At 34.4% G+C, this 17,198-nt stretch overlaps 1 protein-coding gene across 1 annotated transcript in view; it reads right to left on the reverse strand.

The window, feature by feature from the left end:
* Nucleotides 1-17,198, reverse strand: part of LOC118196333 (uncharacterized) — a 168,303-nt gene that overhangs the window by 32,825 nt on the left and 118,280 nt on the right. The window contains exons 2-3 of the mRNA XM_035367766.2: nt 15,614-15,860; nt 4,202-4,272 (exon numbers count right to left, since the gene is read on the reverse strand). Of these exons, the coding sequence (XP_035223657.1) occupies nt 4,202-4,272; nt 15,614-15,860 (318 nt within the window). The remainder of the gene's footprint in view (nt 1-4,201; nt 4,273-15,613; nt 15,861-17,198) is intronic.

Raw genomic sequence — 17,198 nt, forward strand, 5'->3', positions numbered from 1 at the left:
TTTTAACTAAATGCTTTTTGATGTTCCATAGCTTATTTCTGAGCAGAAAGGCCATTTTCCGGAACAACAAAAATTATCTTTGAAGGAGAATCCAACAGAGCATTTAAATCCAATATACTTTACAATCACAATAAACTACAATGATTATAATAGTATATCTGTCAATGACAGGGTGATTTTTCATATCAGTGAGTGCTCTGTCGAGTAAATCTTTCTTCTTCAGTAAATGTCTATTATTAAGAGAGAGAAAGACACATTTTTCTGAAAAAAATTTTTGGATTTTAAGCACCGTATTATCTAATTTAATTTCTGATATATTTTAAATGATTCATATGAATCATACCATATTTTCTAACACAAAAACTCATGCATTTTGCAACTTCCATACAACGCTTTCAAATTATTTTTGAATTTTTCTCTCTTACACAGATAATAAACAAAACTCCACTAAAGTAAGTGAGAACAACCGTCTACTAAATTAGTGTTAGAAAATGTGTTAATTAAAAAAGAAAAACACTTTCTTTATGATTAAAAATATTTCCCTACAATTTAATTACGATATCAAATTTTATGTCCTTTCTTCTTTAGTTGTTATTTATTCGTGTGCTTACGTGCCAAATCGACAAATATTATATACACATTGATCTTGTAATTTTTTTTTCCTTTTCAAAAGGAACCTGCAACTATTCAAAAACGAAATATTATGTTGAAAATCGTTAATCGCTAAATTGTTAGAGCAGTTGATGGGAGTGTAAAATGTAAGCTAGCAGTCCGTAGGAACTCAATAATGTATGATAGAGGAAACCATGAACGCAGATTTAATAAAAGTATTGCCAAAATGGTACAATGTTTCCAGAAAAAAAACCAGTGCAAGAACTATTGATACACGGCGCTGAAAGTATGCGGAAAATAGTGAAGAAATTACTTTTGCGCAGTAAGTTGTCTTTTCATATCAGAAAGCGCTTTGCTATGACTTTTACCGCATGATATGACATATCACACATTTCAGGCTAGAGACAGCCACCTTGACAGGAGACAGCAGTAAGTCCTGAAGACTTCGGGTTAAATGGCATTCTTTAATTTCGACAATATCTAAAGATCTGAATAATAAACGCTTGATATTCTGCTAATCAGAAATCAAATTTCGTCAAATATGCAGATCAAGAAATCCATAGGATTTTCAGTCAGTCAGTCTTCACTGGGTGTTTTATTAAAAATAGGTATATTGGAGATGCGATATGCATATCAGATCCTTGCTTCATAAATATAAGCCATAGAATTATATTTCCTTCCAGAAAATGCAAAATGACTTATTAAAGCCAAATAATACTGCACATTATCTTTGAAACCAGTTTTCACACAACATTTTTCAAAGGGAACAGTACCAGAATGTAGCAGCTAATAAAACTACACTAAACTACCACTGATTGTAATAAATAAACAATTTCACAAATGCGACAAACGTTTCCACTAACATCTCCATGCAATGAAAATTTTAACTTCTTAGTTTCACAGCATATCAAATAACTATTTTATTTCTTTCAGTTTCTGGTAAAGCCTTAGTATACTTTTGTAGGATATTTATCTGTAGAAATTTATAAATTTACAGACTGATAACCTGTGAAAAATATTGCATAGGGAATTAAAAAATGCTTAAACCCATGATCACTTCATTACGTTCTCACTTACAGAAGTTTTAATTATTCAAACTAGTGCTCAGATTTAGCCAATTTTCATGTTTGATCAAATATCTCCAGAACTTATGGGTACATTTTACAGAAATTTGATACGAACATAAGATTGATATAATACAAAACATATACCATATGACAATAATGATACACACGCATGATCATCCAAAAGGCATGTTGGGGCAGGAAGGTCTTTAACAGAGGTTGCAAGATCGAGAAAAAAAAAAAAAAAGATTAATAGAGGTATGGTCCTTTCTAACAGTCGTATAGCTCTCGCAATGTAAATTCATACTGGAAATGAGGCATATTATGATTTCCTGCAACACTCCCTAGAACTTAACATTAGAACCCTCGGAACATTCTAGGGGGTGCTGGTTCCTGTGACAGTCGATCCCATTCCTGCAACAACGCTCTTTTCAGTTCCTGGAAAGGTAAATGCTAGTTTCCTTTATCCTCCTGAGAAAGTCTTTGGACTTTTCCTTAAGGCCTAGGTGGACAATCCATGCGGTTAGTATCCTCACTTTCCAGAAAATCATCTACCATCAATGCTAAGTACATAAGCTATATCGGTTTGAAAATGAACTGAAAGTCAATTATACGCCTGCAAACACACACATAGGGCTAATATTAATTCTTTTTACCTTTCTGCACTTACAGAGTGTTGCGTCTCTGTCAGAAACATGAAGGTCTGTTTGACCGCCCAATTTAATGCCTGCCCAGACCATCAAAACTCTATTTAGTCCCTTTTTCGGATGTTGAAAGTTTGGTAACGGATTCTTGGTTTTCTCTCGGTAAGGTACGTAGAGAACCAAGAGTTAGGTTGAATTGTTAAAATTTGTGAATAAAATTGTTCCCTACAGATCCTTGGTTCAAAATCATGACAAACGGGTTATTTTGTATGCAGAAGTGAGAAAGATGCAAATAGCAGACCCTCTTGGAAACAGACGCCTCTCATTTAGCCTACTGGAAACAGTAACCTTTGAAACTCATCTTCCCGAGGCAACATGACGACAGAGCTGAAAAGCTGTTGCATTCCTAGGACGCCTCGATGAAGTGGACAAATAATCGATATTCATTGGTCGTCGTGGCTCTTGGATAACCTTACTCAAGCTTTACCTCTATTAAATCCGGTATCCTTAAACTGTTTCTGTAAGCTGCATATGATGCTGTGCCATTCAAACTTCTAGCAATCTGCCCTGATCCAGTCTGTGGAAGGTGCTCCACCTTATTCCTATCATTTAGACGTTGGCAGTTATTCATTTTAACTGCCTGCTTTTGATATTACCAAATATTACAAAGAATATCGCGAAAGTCATCGAGGGATACAAATGAACCTCGATGACTCTCGAAGTACTTCGAAGTGATGAACCTCGAAATGACCCCGATGAACCTCGAAGTGCGAAAAATGTCATATGCGGTTTCAGCGACCTTTCTTTAAATACCTTGCCCACACATACTCTATGCTTGCGTATTCGGCATTGCAGATTTTCATTTTCTGTTTGAAAGTATATTTTATATTTTCCTTTCAGCAGTTTTTGAAAAATTCAAATTATGCAAGTTTTTTAATTTTGAACACTAGTGTATTTTGAATACTAATGCTCTTGCATGGGACACCGTTAACGATAATTTTCTGCTTTTCCCAAATGTCATATCTTTCAAAATTCTCAAAAATTTATTATTAAAATACTTAAAATTAATCTTCCATTCTAGAAGAAAAACAATTTCTATGGTTTGGATTTCCATTTTTATGCAGTTTTAACGTTTCCAAATACATTTGACTCACTGATGAGCTAAAGTTATTTCTAAACTACTATAATAAACCAAGGAATTGTTGGAATTAATTGGAAACCAAGTATAAGTTGCAATCCAATTCAGGTTTGTAAAACAACATTTATTATTTTATGTATAATATGTATTTTGGATTTTAAATGTTTTATATGAATTTCTGTTAATCTGTTTACAATAAAACTTTATATAATTTCTTTTCTCATAAAGTATTTCTCACGAACCCTTTTTAAAGGTACATTATATATAATGCATATATCAGTCGCAAATGCTTCAGACATTGAGCTTATTTTAAATACAGGAAATTAATCCCTTCAATTGTAGGATAACCTACCCTTCAATTGTAGGATAATGCTTCGTTATCATCGTAAAAGTTTTATAAAGATAAACATTCATAGAAAACTGTTAATATATAAAAAACATGAAGTTAATCATCATTTATGTTTCAAAAAGTAAATGTAAACATTCAGGCAAATTTTTGATTTGTAAATATTAAAATCCATAACTTTTAAAAATTGATCTTAAGTAAAAACAAACTTTGCTGCAAAAATTTCTGAATTTAAGTAAATTATCCCTGGCCATAAACTTCTTTAAAATCACAACCGAAAATAAATCTTTAGCTTCTAATGCATACGAATATAATCATATTCCAACATATCCTGTTAAATTTAATTTTATCCCTTGAAGCTTTAGTTTTCTATTATATAAGACAAAAATATACTTACGGAATTCATTTAAAGGAATTTCTCTGCTTTCTGTCAAGTGCCAATATTCATCTCCGGCAACAAACCTTGCCCTAGGTAAACAAACTCTTCAATTTCCAGCCACTTGCACACAACATAAAAAAGCAAAAGCAAAGGAAAATAGCCGTAAGAAAATACTATATTTGAGTTAGAGTTCCTTCAAGTAAGAAGTAAAACAGGATATCGATTGGTGAGAGAAAGGAAGAATCATTTTCTTTGTCTTAACTCTGGTAACACAAAGAATCTTTGCTGGAAAGTAAATGATGGAGAAAGTAAAAATTTACGGTTCTTTAATAATGGTAGCCCTTCAATTTTCTTAGCGTTTGAAGGAGCTCGATCACAGAAAAAAATCATAAGCAAATGAAAATGTACAGGATGTTTAAAACGTATTGCGTAAATATCTATGGAAGGATTGGGGAAAGTACTTTTGCTACAGTACAAGAAATGAATCAAATATCATACTACATACTTTTCATACTACAGCAACTTTAGTTGTGTGACAACTTTTGATAAAATTATGTGGACTCTGCAGGAATTTTATTCTTAACTGAATAAATCAGAAAAAAATCCCTCCCCCCGTATACGTTCAAACTTACTTGAGATATCATTAATGAAAGTTTTCGACGTTTAATTTTTGATCTTGCTCAAATTGTATTAAAGAGAGTTATTCATATAATTCCGGAATCGATAGCCCTCGTGTGCTTTGCCGTATTCTCAATATACACATAATTCCGGAATCGGACATATTCGGAAGCAAATGTTAAAATCCAAATGTGAATTAATTGTCATGTCTTTTTCTCGAGTAAATATACTTAATGTCATTATTTTAACAAACTTTTTCTACTGACATGGATTTTCACTACTGTATAACCGTATTTTTACTTCCTTGTACAGGAAAGGAAGTATTGTAATCAAGAAAAATTTCGGGTATCATATTTCAACGAAAATATCCGCTTTGACCATTCTCGATTCCATTTGAACGATGATTTTGAGTTACATCTGTAGGTACGGACAGAATAAAGAACCCTTTTTTTCCAAAACAGATTGTGAAATGAATTTAAAATGGATTTAGGAGAGAATTTTTCGTGATGTTTGAACACACGTGCGTACGTACCTACGTACGTATGTATCTTCCTTAACTCAAAAACGAGTAGCCTCAGAACATTGAAATTTTGTAAATGGAACTGCTATAACATGTAGATGTGCGCCTCCCTTTTTGGTTGCCATAAGTAGCACCAAAAGTATATAAATATATGTATATATATTATACATATATATATATATATATAACCGCTCTGTTACCCAGCTCGGTGAGCTAAGATTTTTATTCTTATATGTTGGGAAATTGCGCATTTTTTGCTTTAAAAGTGATTGAATTATATATTGTTCTTATATTCCGGGTACGGTTTATGTGCCTGTAGTTAATCTGCGTGCAATAGTTGTAGAATTATACACAATTTAAAAGTTGCTTAAGTTCCACTAAGCCTAACCGACGCTGCCATTTGTTTATATTTGAAACATAATAGCATAGTGAATTAAGTTATTTTCGCCACCAACTTCAGTATCTTTTTGCCCAATGGGGCCAAAAGTTTTGTGCACCGAACGTCTGTCTTTCTGCCTAATTTTAATTACACTGGTGTGCAAAAATTAAGGACGAGACGGTTTTTTTCAATATAACTTTGTACAAAAGCTTTCCAAATCAACACATTTAATACCGTAAGATCCCCAATAGGTAAGGACATGAGTAATGTAAGCAACACTTACTAAAAGAGAAATCAGAGGAATAAAAAGAAGCTTTATTGAAAAAGTAGCATGGAGCGCAATGCGATTGAAGGCCGAAACATCCCTGTGATGGGTGTCCAGCAAGAAACATCCGGTCTTTAATAAGGGATATGATCTTCCCTGACTGCTAGGCAGGTTTCACAGCGTCTGCCCATGCTGAGAATGAGGGTGTCAATGAGTTGTTGAGGCATTGCTGCCCATTCGTCTTGCAGCGCCAATCGAAGCTCCGGAATCGTTACTGGTGGTGAGGTACGAGCTGCTAAGCGTCTGCCTAGAAAATTCCATACATGCTCGATGGGATTGAGATCCGGAGATCGTGCCGGCCAATCCATACGTTCAATATCCTTACTCTCTAAGAGCTGTTCGGCAGCTACTGTGCGATGACATGGTGCATTGTCGTTCATGAAAAGGAACTGCGGACCCATAGCGCCTCTAAAAAGACGCACCTATGGAAGAAGAATCTCGTTACAATAACGGGTCCCGTTGACTGAACCTGTGTCGAAGATGTGAAGGTCTGTACGACTACCAAGCATGATGCCTCCCCAAACGAGAAACCGCCACCTCCATACCTGTCCCTTTCAATGATGTTCGAGGGAGCGGCTTCCCCGCTCTCTCCAGATAAGTATGCGATGAGAATTGCTAATCAGACTGAATCTGCTCTCATCTGTAAAGAGTACTCGTCCCCATTCATTGTCTCTCCAATTCCGGTGTTCCTGGCACCACAGAGAACGCCTTCTCCGATGAGCAGGCGTTAGAGGTACACACCGTACAGGGCGTCGTGCAAACAGACCACCACCGTGCAGTCTTCTGGCCACGGTAAAACGCGATATCGGTCGTCCAGTCGCCTGTGTCGTGTGTCTAGCGATTTCTCCCGCTGTCTGCCGCCTGTTTCTTCTGGCCTGTAAGGCAATATACCGGTCATCTGCGGGTGTGGTTCCTCGTGGACGACCACTACTAAGCCCCCGGATAGCTGTTCCTGTAGTTTGAAATTGTCTCCAAAGTCGTGAAACGATGCTCTGCAGCCCCACTTGTCACACTGCGGCCTTCCTCCAACTTCCCAATGATTCGACCTCAGGTAAAAGCATCCAGATGTCGTCTAACAGACTGATTATTCGCCATTTCTCGCTGAGGCAGCAACTCGGTGTGATTTTAACTGCTGTACGACGTGCAATCTCTTTGCCAGAAATACTGATCTTACACCGACAACATGCTTTATACTACTCAGACACTCCCCCATTACGTCTACCTGCATATGTGCGCATGTGTTACCGTACATCACCTTACTTAATCTCCTGGTTGGTCTTTCTGTCCGCTCTGCCTCTTCGTTCAGCTGATATGCTAATTTTTCGACTTCGTCCTTAATTTTTGCACACCAGTGTAGTTTAAACTCTAACTTTAATTGTGAAAATTGTTTTTGAACTGTATTTAGTGTTTTAGAATTTTCTATATTTCACAATTTTTAATGAAGTTGTTTTGAATTTGTATGCATTTTTTCCTTGCCGTGAAGTGAGAATTGAATTCGTTGAATTAGAAATATATCTCTAATGTAATTCGGGAAAATAAGTTTAAGCGAAATGCAACAAAAAATGTGCATGATTTAATAAGAAGGTACAAGGAGGTCATGTAGTGTCCACATAGATATTTTTAAACAAGGACATTAAAAAGGGATGTAAGGAACAACTCACTCTGTAAGGTGTATCGTATTTAACATATAATGCTTTGTGTTAAATCTGTCCTTTATTTATCCCTTTTTGTCAAATGCACCAAAAATGCAAATTACAAGGTGTTTAAATAGCGAGCGAAAGCGTTAACAAAGAGACAGCAACTCGTCCACTGGCGCCGTGACTCTCATATTCCTCCTGACGCGCTATAGTATTGTTGCGTTTTTCTTCTGATTCTTCTGACACCAGTTGTTACGTTATTTTCTTCCTTCACGTTCGTACGGAGTTCGTGTGGATTTGGAGCGAATAGCGACGACACTTGATGAAGTATCGAAACACACTTTATTCAGCCAATATTAATCAGGACAGCTCCAAAATCACTTTTACAGTCGTCGAAAATCTACTATAAACACGCTGGAACAATCAGCGACACAGCCTTCACTCTGTCAGGCAATGACGGTGGAGATAGCTTCACTGCAAAGCACCAGAGTACAGCTTCCGACTCTGTTTGGTCGCTCTTGGGGACTCAACGTACTCTCGAGACTCTCCACGCTACAACTCGCGATGCACTCGACGACACACGAGCACAGCCCCGACTCTTCAATTCAGTCGTTTCCGGAGCTCAGCACGCTCTCTCGACGATGCACTAACCGCGATACACTAAGAGACTCCTTTGGTGCACTCGACGACCCACTCGGCACTCGTTGCCCGGCTATCAACTCGATCGACTCCGCACGGTTCGCTAGACGAGGCACACTCTCTGAGACACACTAACTGAAAATATGAATATTGACAATGACATTGACTTGAATCAGTTAACTACAGGTCATGGGAGATTTCCCTTTTATCTGAAAAAATTCCATGTTCAAGATAATGATTTATGTAAAGTATGTACAAAAGTAGGAGACAATGTCCACTTTATTACAGAATGTAAGTTAACCAAATGCATTGATGGAGCGAACATAGATTTTATGAAAACTGGTTTACTTAGGGCAAGAGGAATAGCGCATAAAATTATGAAGATTATTAAAGAAGCCATTGGCATTGTGTGATTCGTGTATTTGTATAGTTGTGTGGTGATTTTTGTACTGGCGTAGCCCGCATATGATCATAGGGCAAACTTTGTTTTGCAAGGGGGACCGGGCTGCGCCCTAAAAAAAAAAAAAAAAAAAAAATGCACTAACTGACTGCGGACCAGCAGGGTTTATATAGCTTTCGGCTTGTGTTCGAGAACATTCTGGGCTAAACCGGTAAGAACTCGTTCGAGAAGGTTCTCCATCCGCCCAAGTATATCGCCAATTTGTCGCCAAATCGGCGATTTCTCGCCAAATATGGCAACTTTACCTTCCTTTTCCATTTTATGGCAACCCTAAAACTGCTTTACGGGGAAGCCATTTTTCCGCGCCTGTACATTTCGTAACAGTATGTGCTAGTTTCGATGATTTGTGCTTTTAATATTAATTACACTATTTACGCTCTTATTTAAGAGCCATACTACTAGGCACTTATTTATGGTTTGATTTCTGCATATACTCACTTTGCTATGCAACAGACAAGAAGCGGTGTTTAATGTTTTATTAATTTTAGTAAACTTATCAAACATAAATAATTTGTAAACGATGAGCTAGTAAAGCAAACAAACTTCCAAATTCATTTTTATTGTAGCAGTTATGTAAGTCGTATTCTTGAATTCTAAGTTAATAGTGGGACAATAAAATCGTCTGCGAACTAGGAAAGTTAAACAGGCGTGTAAGATTAGTATACATTAGGTTTAACATACCAAACTAATTAGAAGGCTTTTTACAGATAAACTGAGTAAAAATTTAAGCAATTGAAATTATTTTACTAATTGTGTTATTGACTCTAACCATTATTTTACTAAAAGAGATTTAAAAATATTCTTTTAATAAAAATTTCAGCAAAAACTACATTTGGCTAGAAGGTGTCAAGTGACTAAAAAGTGTCGTAGTCTGAAAGCCTATCTTATTTAACTCATTTCTTAAACTGGAGCCACGGACTTTCGAACAATGGTTCGAGCGATACCTAGTCATGTAATCGTTTTGCAATTCCTTGCATTTGTCCATCATACGTATATTTTTCTTTTATGTGCTTAAATTAATAGCAAAAATGCCCACAAGAAACCCGTTTTGCTTTTATTCAATCCCATTTACGCAGAATTTATTTAATAAAATGCATTCCAAGTGCCCAATGAAAATATGCAAAAATACTTTGATTATTCAAGTTGGAGATTTTTTCAAATTCAGATAGTTAGAAATATATTCAGTTTCTATTTAATGCGCCGCTGAAGAATATTTTATCGATGTTTGATAATCGATGATTTTGCAGGAAGATGGTTTAAAACTGCAAAGTTTTGTAGTCGCTTTATTTTCTATCTCGATAATTTCTTAAAAGCTACAATATTTTTTCTCTCTTTTTCTTTCCGACCACTGTCTTTAGGGAAAAGATATTTTACTTTTGCTCAGTTTTCTCTGCGACGTTTACATCCGCGATGTTTTCTCTGGTAACCAATAACCTTAAAATAGGGTTCGTACACACATCTGCACATAAAAATTAAGGACTTTTAAGAATCATCAATAAAAAAAATTAAGGACCTATCAAGCAAATCGGAACTGAATGAACTAAAGCAACTGTCTACATCAGTACTTCACTTCTGTAATTTGTAAAAATAAAATAAACATGTAAGTTCGATACGTTATTACTAAACTTAACATAATATTTAACTTAATTATAAAACAAATTCAAATATAAAATTTAACTTCATAAATTCTTTCAAGTAATTAGTATTAAATTACAAAATTTCTTGAAACATTTACATTTTACACTTACAATAGTCCCATATATTTTAAAGAAGATTAGTGGGTTTTTATTTACATTTTACTATCAGTTAGCTTTATATTGATTCTTTCTTTTATGCCTCATTTCATCACATACTCGCACAGCTCAGAAGGATATTTAAATTTTATATCAACTGGCATTACGTTAAATTAAGTAAAATAATAATTAGCATGACTCATAACAGAAGACTGGCTGTTGCAACCGCAGTTACTTGCTTGCAGAAAATGACAGTCGCTGATCAGAACAGCAGTGAACGTCTGTTTTTGGTACGGTTGCTTAAGTGTTGAAAGTTAGTGACGTAGTTTCGTGTAGATTTGCTAGTGTTGTAACTCAATTAATACATATTATAATTTAATAACAAAATATTTAATAACATAATATTAATAACATAATATTAATAACATAATATTTTATATAAAGCTCCAATAAGTCGCGGAAGCACCAGAGATGATAGGTTCTTTTGTATCAAGTGTCATTAGCTGAAAGGATTAAATGTTTTGTTAATTTTTACATTTTGAAGTTGTATCTTGCATACAAGGAAAGGCGATAACTCACCTTAACACTATGTAGAGATAACTTTTGAGGATAAGCAGTTAGTTACAATTCGTTATAATAGATTTACATTTTTTTACATTTTAACTAAATAAAAAAATGTTAGAATGGTTACATTTTTTTATTTCTAAAAGAATACCCATTTAAAAAGCACTAAGAATACTTTATAGCAGTTGTAATTTATGATATTGATTCAAAAGTAATATTAGTGTAACTATACATTAAAAGCTACAAAACATTTTTGTTTTGTAGAAACAAGAAGCAACAAAAGTTTTATACGTCTTCACTTGTTTCAGTAAACAATTCAATGTTCCCAATAATCTCTGCTTTATCTCACAATTTGTTAATATTTCCACAATGTAACTTTGAAAAATAATTTTCTCTCTCTTTAAAAACCAACTTCTTTTTTAATGAATTTTCTTTTTATTTTAGAATTGAATTTTCAGATGTAATTAAACATTTCTATTATTCTAAATAACTACTTGTACTTAGATTGTCACTTATAATTTATTGAAGAAACTGTTGATTTTATTTCTTTAATAATATGTGTATTAAGATTAAATATGAAATGATATGTCAAGGCCGGCGCCAGAGCCAGTGTGGCAGAAGTTTTGGAATTTAATGAAGCACTGAGCAACAAAATTTTAGAGGAAACGCTTTAGAATTTAGGCTAGGCATTGAGGTACGTATTGTGCACTGAAACAGATGCAGTGGGCTCCTGTAAGTATTCGCACACTTTAAGAGTTTGCAGAAAAAGCGCTGTGACCCGGAACTGAATTCAAATATAAAGCTAAACGTTTTTTTCATATCATCTCCATATGATTTTGAATAAAGTCAGACTTTTAAATTTTTAATACTGACTTATTTTCTTTTCTAAAATAGCAAACGTCAGAAGGCACAGGACACAAAAGCCACAAAAGTGATCGTACACAGAAACATTTTCGTAAAATTTCATAAATAAAATTATCGTCTACCATTTTCATTTTTACATTTTGGTGACGTTTAAAAACTTGTTTGCCTTTATATTTTGCTTGTTTATTTATTTAATATTATATTTTATTTAATATTTAAAAATGCCTCTTATTCATGGGGGAAAATCTCTTATCGTGAAAAGGTATAAAAGAATACAAATGAAATTAATTTTTAAATAATAAGGGAAGCATTTTTAATTTTTCTAAGAAATCTTTTGGACTGATTAGAAAAAACATTCAAAAATAAACAAGATAATAAATGCTATAATAAGAATAGTATTTATTATCTTGTTTATTTTTGAGAATCAAAATATTCTTTAATCACCCAAATGGAAAGTAATGTTACTTTAAATTATGCCGGGAGAAAATAAAAATGTTTTGTTTTAATGTTATTTCTAAAATTTAATAATTCATGATTTTGATATATTATCATTTTTTATGGTATTTATCAATATTATTGTGATATTTATGAATGCAAGATAAATAGGTTAGGTTAGGTTAGGCTATTTAATTACGGCAAAGCCTCTACGGCTATCTGCCTAATGGGAGGGATGCCTTCATGGAGGACTTTCTAAGGGAAACTGGCTCGCATACACGTTACACATGGGAAAAACCACGAAAACACCTATGCAGCCAGCCCGTTCGCGGTATTCGAACCTCGGACCGAGCTACCAGTGCTCAGCAACTTTACCGCTCGGTCGCTGGCGGGCTTGCAAGATAAAATGTTAGTAAAAAAATCTCCAAAATTTCGCCAATGTTCAAATAAGAAATTCTGTATACAAACTGATCTGATGTGTGCTAAGGAACGCTATTAACTATCTCCGACATAAAAAAAAATCTAAAAAATCAAATCATGCAATTATTAGTTTTCACAGCCAAAGAGGTAAATTATTTTTTTGGGTTTTTTGATGTGGCTGACTGAAATAACTTTGAAAATAAGAAATAGTTATCGTATTCCGGAAAAAAAAAAAAAAGGAATGCTCTATTGAAGGGCTTCTTAAACTTTTAGTCGCGACGCCTTTTTGCCTGTAATTTTATTGTCTCCTTCGTTAAATAATGGTCGTTTACAAAATAATTAAATTCCAGTACATTTAGTTTAACTCGATGGAGTTTTTTTCCTTGTCACTTTCGAATCATATTTAGAGCTTGATTACTTTTTTTAACGCGATTGGTATAGAAACGCTGTTCTTATAGAAAAATTTATATTCCATATTAAAATTGCTCTTTAGTGCATTTAAATGGGATCTTTTGTGAAGTTCTTAAAAAAATAGTAAAATGGGAGATAATCTGAATCTTCGCCTTGAAATGTATGAAGGAAAAATGGTGAGAAAGTTCTGATTCTTTGGTCAAGGTAATCATTATCATTTGATTTTATTTGAGACAGTAAGATACAGAAGAAGAGTTAGAAATTTTGCAATGGATATATTTTAGGGTATAAAGTAATGAACTTTATCAGTTAGATTCATGGTATAAAATAGCACTTGTTGTAAAATGTTATTGAAGAATACAGATAAAATGATTTTTTAAATGAATAATTTTTTTACGCTGATGCACAATGCATTTTCCTAATATCACGGCTTAAAATAAAAGAAAAGGATAACATACACGGTAGATTATTGACACCAACTTGCTATGATATTTTTCGTCTACAAAATTGAAAACATTAATACGTCTTCGAGGTATTAGAAAGGCATATAGATTATTTCCTATATTCAGTGGCTTTTGTTATCGCGTCACCATAATTTCTAACAAGGACTATTTCAAAATTTCAAAAATTTTATATCTCATGTTTGATACAGGAGATAGAGGACTCTTATCGCAATTGTAAAATCCTAATTTAGTTACTTAATTAATTAATATAGCAAATCATATGACGGTTTTCTGCAATTAGAAAGAACTACTTTTAAGAAGGAATTAGATGAACTCACTTTTAAGTTTACAGTTTTTTTCCGAAAACATCTTTCCTTCTGCATGGAGGACTCTTCATGGAAGATTTTTCTTAATGGAGTAAAACTGCGCTGAATTATTAAGTTTACATATCGAATAAACGGAGACATTTGTAAAGTGCATTAACATACTGCAGCTTATTATTATAATAAAGTAGTCAATTCAATAAATAACAGGAAAAGTTGTATAAAAAATACAAAGCTTCGGCAAAGTTTGTACTTTTTTGTTATTTTTTTGGTGGTGTTCTAGAACTATTATCAGACGAGCTTGTCATGCCTGTATCGTGAACGGGATGCTCGGATTCTGTGAAACAAGATCGTGGCACCCTTGCACGTAGAGGAGTGTCATTAGAATTTTGTTAGCTGAAGGGTTGAAACCAGTTGAAATTCACCGTCGGATGGAAGTGTAGTACGGTGAAAGTTGTTTGAGTCGATCACAAGTGTACGAATAGGGCAGATAAATTCAAACGGGGTGTAACAAGTGATGAAGACTCGCCATGCCCAGGATGCTTTGTCTATGCAGTGAAGTCAATGCGAGAGTTGATGAGTCACGGAGAACATTGCTAGAGTTGATAAGATAAAACAGGTGTATTACGGTAAGTGATATTGCATCAAAGATGAACATTAATGTCGAATCAGCCCATCATATTGTTGGTGACGTACAGATGTTCAAGAAGGTATATACGAGGTGGGTTCCAAAACATTTGACATCAGAAATGAAAGAAAGGATCATGGATGTGTGCAGGGACTTTTCGCGACAGTACGAAGCTGAAGGGAAGACAATTTTTCTCCTGCATTGTAATAGGCGATAAAAGTTGGGTGCATTTTTAAGAACTTTAACGAAAACGGGCTTCAGTGAAGTGGTGACGTTCTTCATCTCCAAAACCCAAGAAGGCGCGAACTGAAAGAAGTGCTGATAAGTTTATCTTGACTTTGATTTGGGATCCTAAGGGGGCAGTTCTTGAACATTACATGCCAAGAGATTAAAATTAAACAGTACGTCGTACGCAAACCTTAGGCGTGAACCAGCAATTTTGTAGAAGCGCCGTGAACTGGTTCCAGTGGCGTCCTGTTACTGCACGTCAACGCGAGGCGACATACTGATGGAGTCATACCATCAAAGACCTGAAGTTCTGCTTGCCCCCCCTATTCCCTGGATCTGGTACCTTCAGATTATCACATTTGTAAACCAATGAAAGAAGCTCTTACTGGCTCATGATTCGTTGATGATGAAGAAGTCCAGGCAGCAGTGCCTAACTGGTTACGCAGCTGCCCCAAAGAATTCTTCTCACATGGAACTGAGAAGCTTGTCCACTGCTGGCTTAAAAGCACAGAACTTGAGGGGCATTATATTAAAAAATAAATGAGTGCTATATTTCATTATCGTAATGGATTCTTTCTTTAAAAAAATTTTCTTTTTTTATTGAATGACCCTTCCACATGAAAATGTGTCTGCATTGAAGCAAAATTGTACATTCTAATGAAAAAGCTGTTAATATAGTACAGTGCTTCTTTTAATAATAATCAGTTTTTAACTATCTAATTAAACTACGTGTCTTTTACTTATTTAAGTTCACTTTGCTTTAAAGATCTGTTAATGTAATTTAAGAAGACAATTTTACTTACACAACATGGATATCTCCAACATCTTCGTTGGGAGCTTTCCACTTTATAGTGATACCGGATTTTGGGGAATAATTTTTGTTGGTGATAGCTGTCGGCTGGTTTTTGTCGCACATCACTGGTTGTAAGGAAGGCGGCCAACTTACGAATTCTCCAACACGAACAGGTTGATCAAAGCCCCGACGTTCATCGGATCCAATCTTGCGCACCTGGAGCATAAAGGCATTGAATTCTGGTCCTCGGATGGTAACTAAAATAAAAAGAAGATATTCGATTTTATTGGTATTTAATTACACAATGAAACTGCGCAAAAATCTCAATATTTGAGAGCTTTAGTGTACAAACCCTTTAAATAAATATATATCTTATTTAAAATAATCTTACGCTAGTCGTACTGACGCTTAAATTTCGAAATTATATATTATAAGCCTTGCAATTTAATAAAATATACTGACATAGCTTATCAGAATTAAAACTTATTTTGCTTAGTCCCAGAAATGAGCTCTGACCGTTTTTACAGTTCTGCGCTACTTTAAATGTTAACTTCTAGAACTTAAAAAAACAGATAGACCATTAATTATCTATCTGTTTTTTATTTTTGTATCTGTATTAATTATATGTGTATCTTCTAAAATACAGTAACTAAAAACTCAGATGAGGGTATAAAACATACACTTTTATTTACTCATCACACCCTGGCAGTAACACAAAACTTGAAAGGTATAACAGAACATAACCTCTGAAGTTTGCAGGAAAATAGAAAAAAAAAAAAAAAAAAAAAAAAAAAAAAGAAACAGAAGGTTAAGGTCAAATTAAAATGTTACAATATAACAGGCGCCTACCAAGTTTTGATTCATGCCTCAGGATTTCACAAAGCCGATTATGCAATTTAGTAGCAAGAAGATCTGAAAAAGTAGCTAGCCACCAAAAGCCCTCTTCAGCTCAAGAAATCCGCGTTAATATTCAATAACTAATTTGCTGTCTGGTGGAGTTGACGAAAATAGAAGTGAAAGCAAAATAATAGCCCCAGCAGCGGCCAAGTCCCTGAACACTGGTAGTTCGGTACGACGTTCGAATTCTTCGAACGGGCTGGCTGCATGGTTTTCCCCATGTATTTAACGTGTTAATACAAGCCAGTTTCCCTTAGAAAGTCTTCCACGAAGGCATCCTTCTCTTGGCGTGTAATGCCTTAGGGCGGAAAAGTATACTTCAGTCTAATTATAATACTTAATTAGACTGAAGTATAATAAAAGCAAATAATAAGATAACTGGGTTGATTAATGTAAAAGACGTATACTGTTATCCGCCTGTGACACCTACTGAGATCAGTTATAAAAAATATTTAAATAAATACATGCTGAGCTTCAATGTAGTGATTTACTTTAATTACTTTCCGCGAGACATAAAAAATAACACATTTTTATTATAAAATTGTTATATTCATAATACATTATTAAGAATTAAAATACTACGCATTATATTTACGGGAACCTACCATTAGCAGCTTTGAAACTTTTTCTCTAAAACTGTGCACGTTTATTTTAGAAAATATCATTATTGGAAGTATACATCTGGAATCCATATTTAA

This window comes from Stegodyphus dumicola, chromosome 5 (genome assembly GCF_044657685.1).
Source record: "Stegodyphus dumicola isolate Sdum_Otavi_A_Nest chromosome 5, ASM4465768v1".
In the NCBI taxonomy this organism is placed as follows: Eukaryota; Metazoa; Arthropoda; class Arachnida; order Araneae; family Eresidae; genus Stegodyphus; species Stegodyphus dumicola.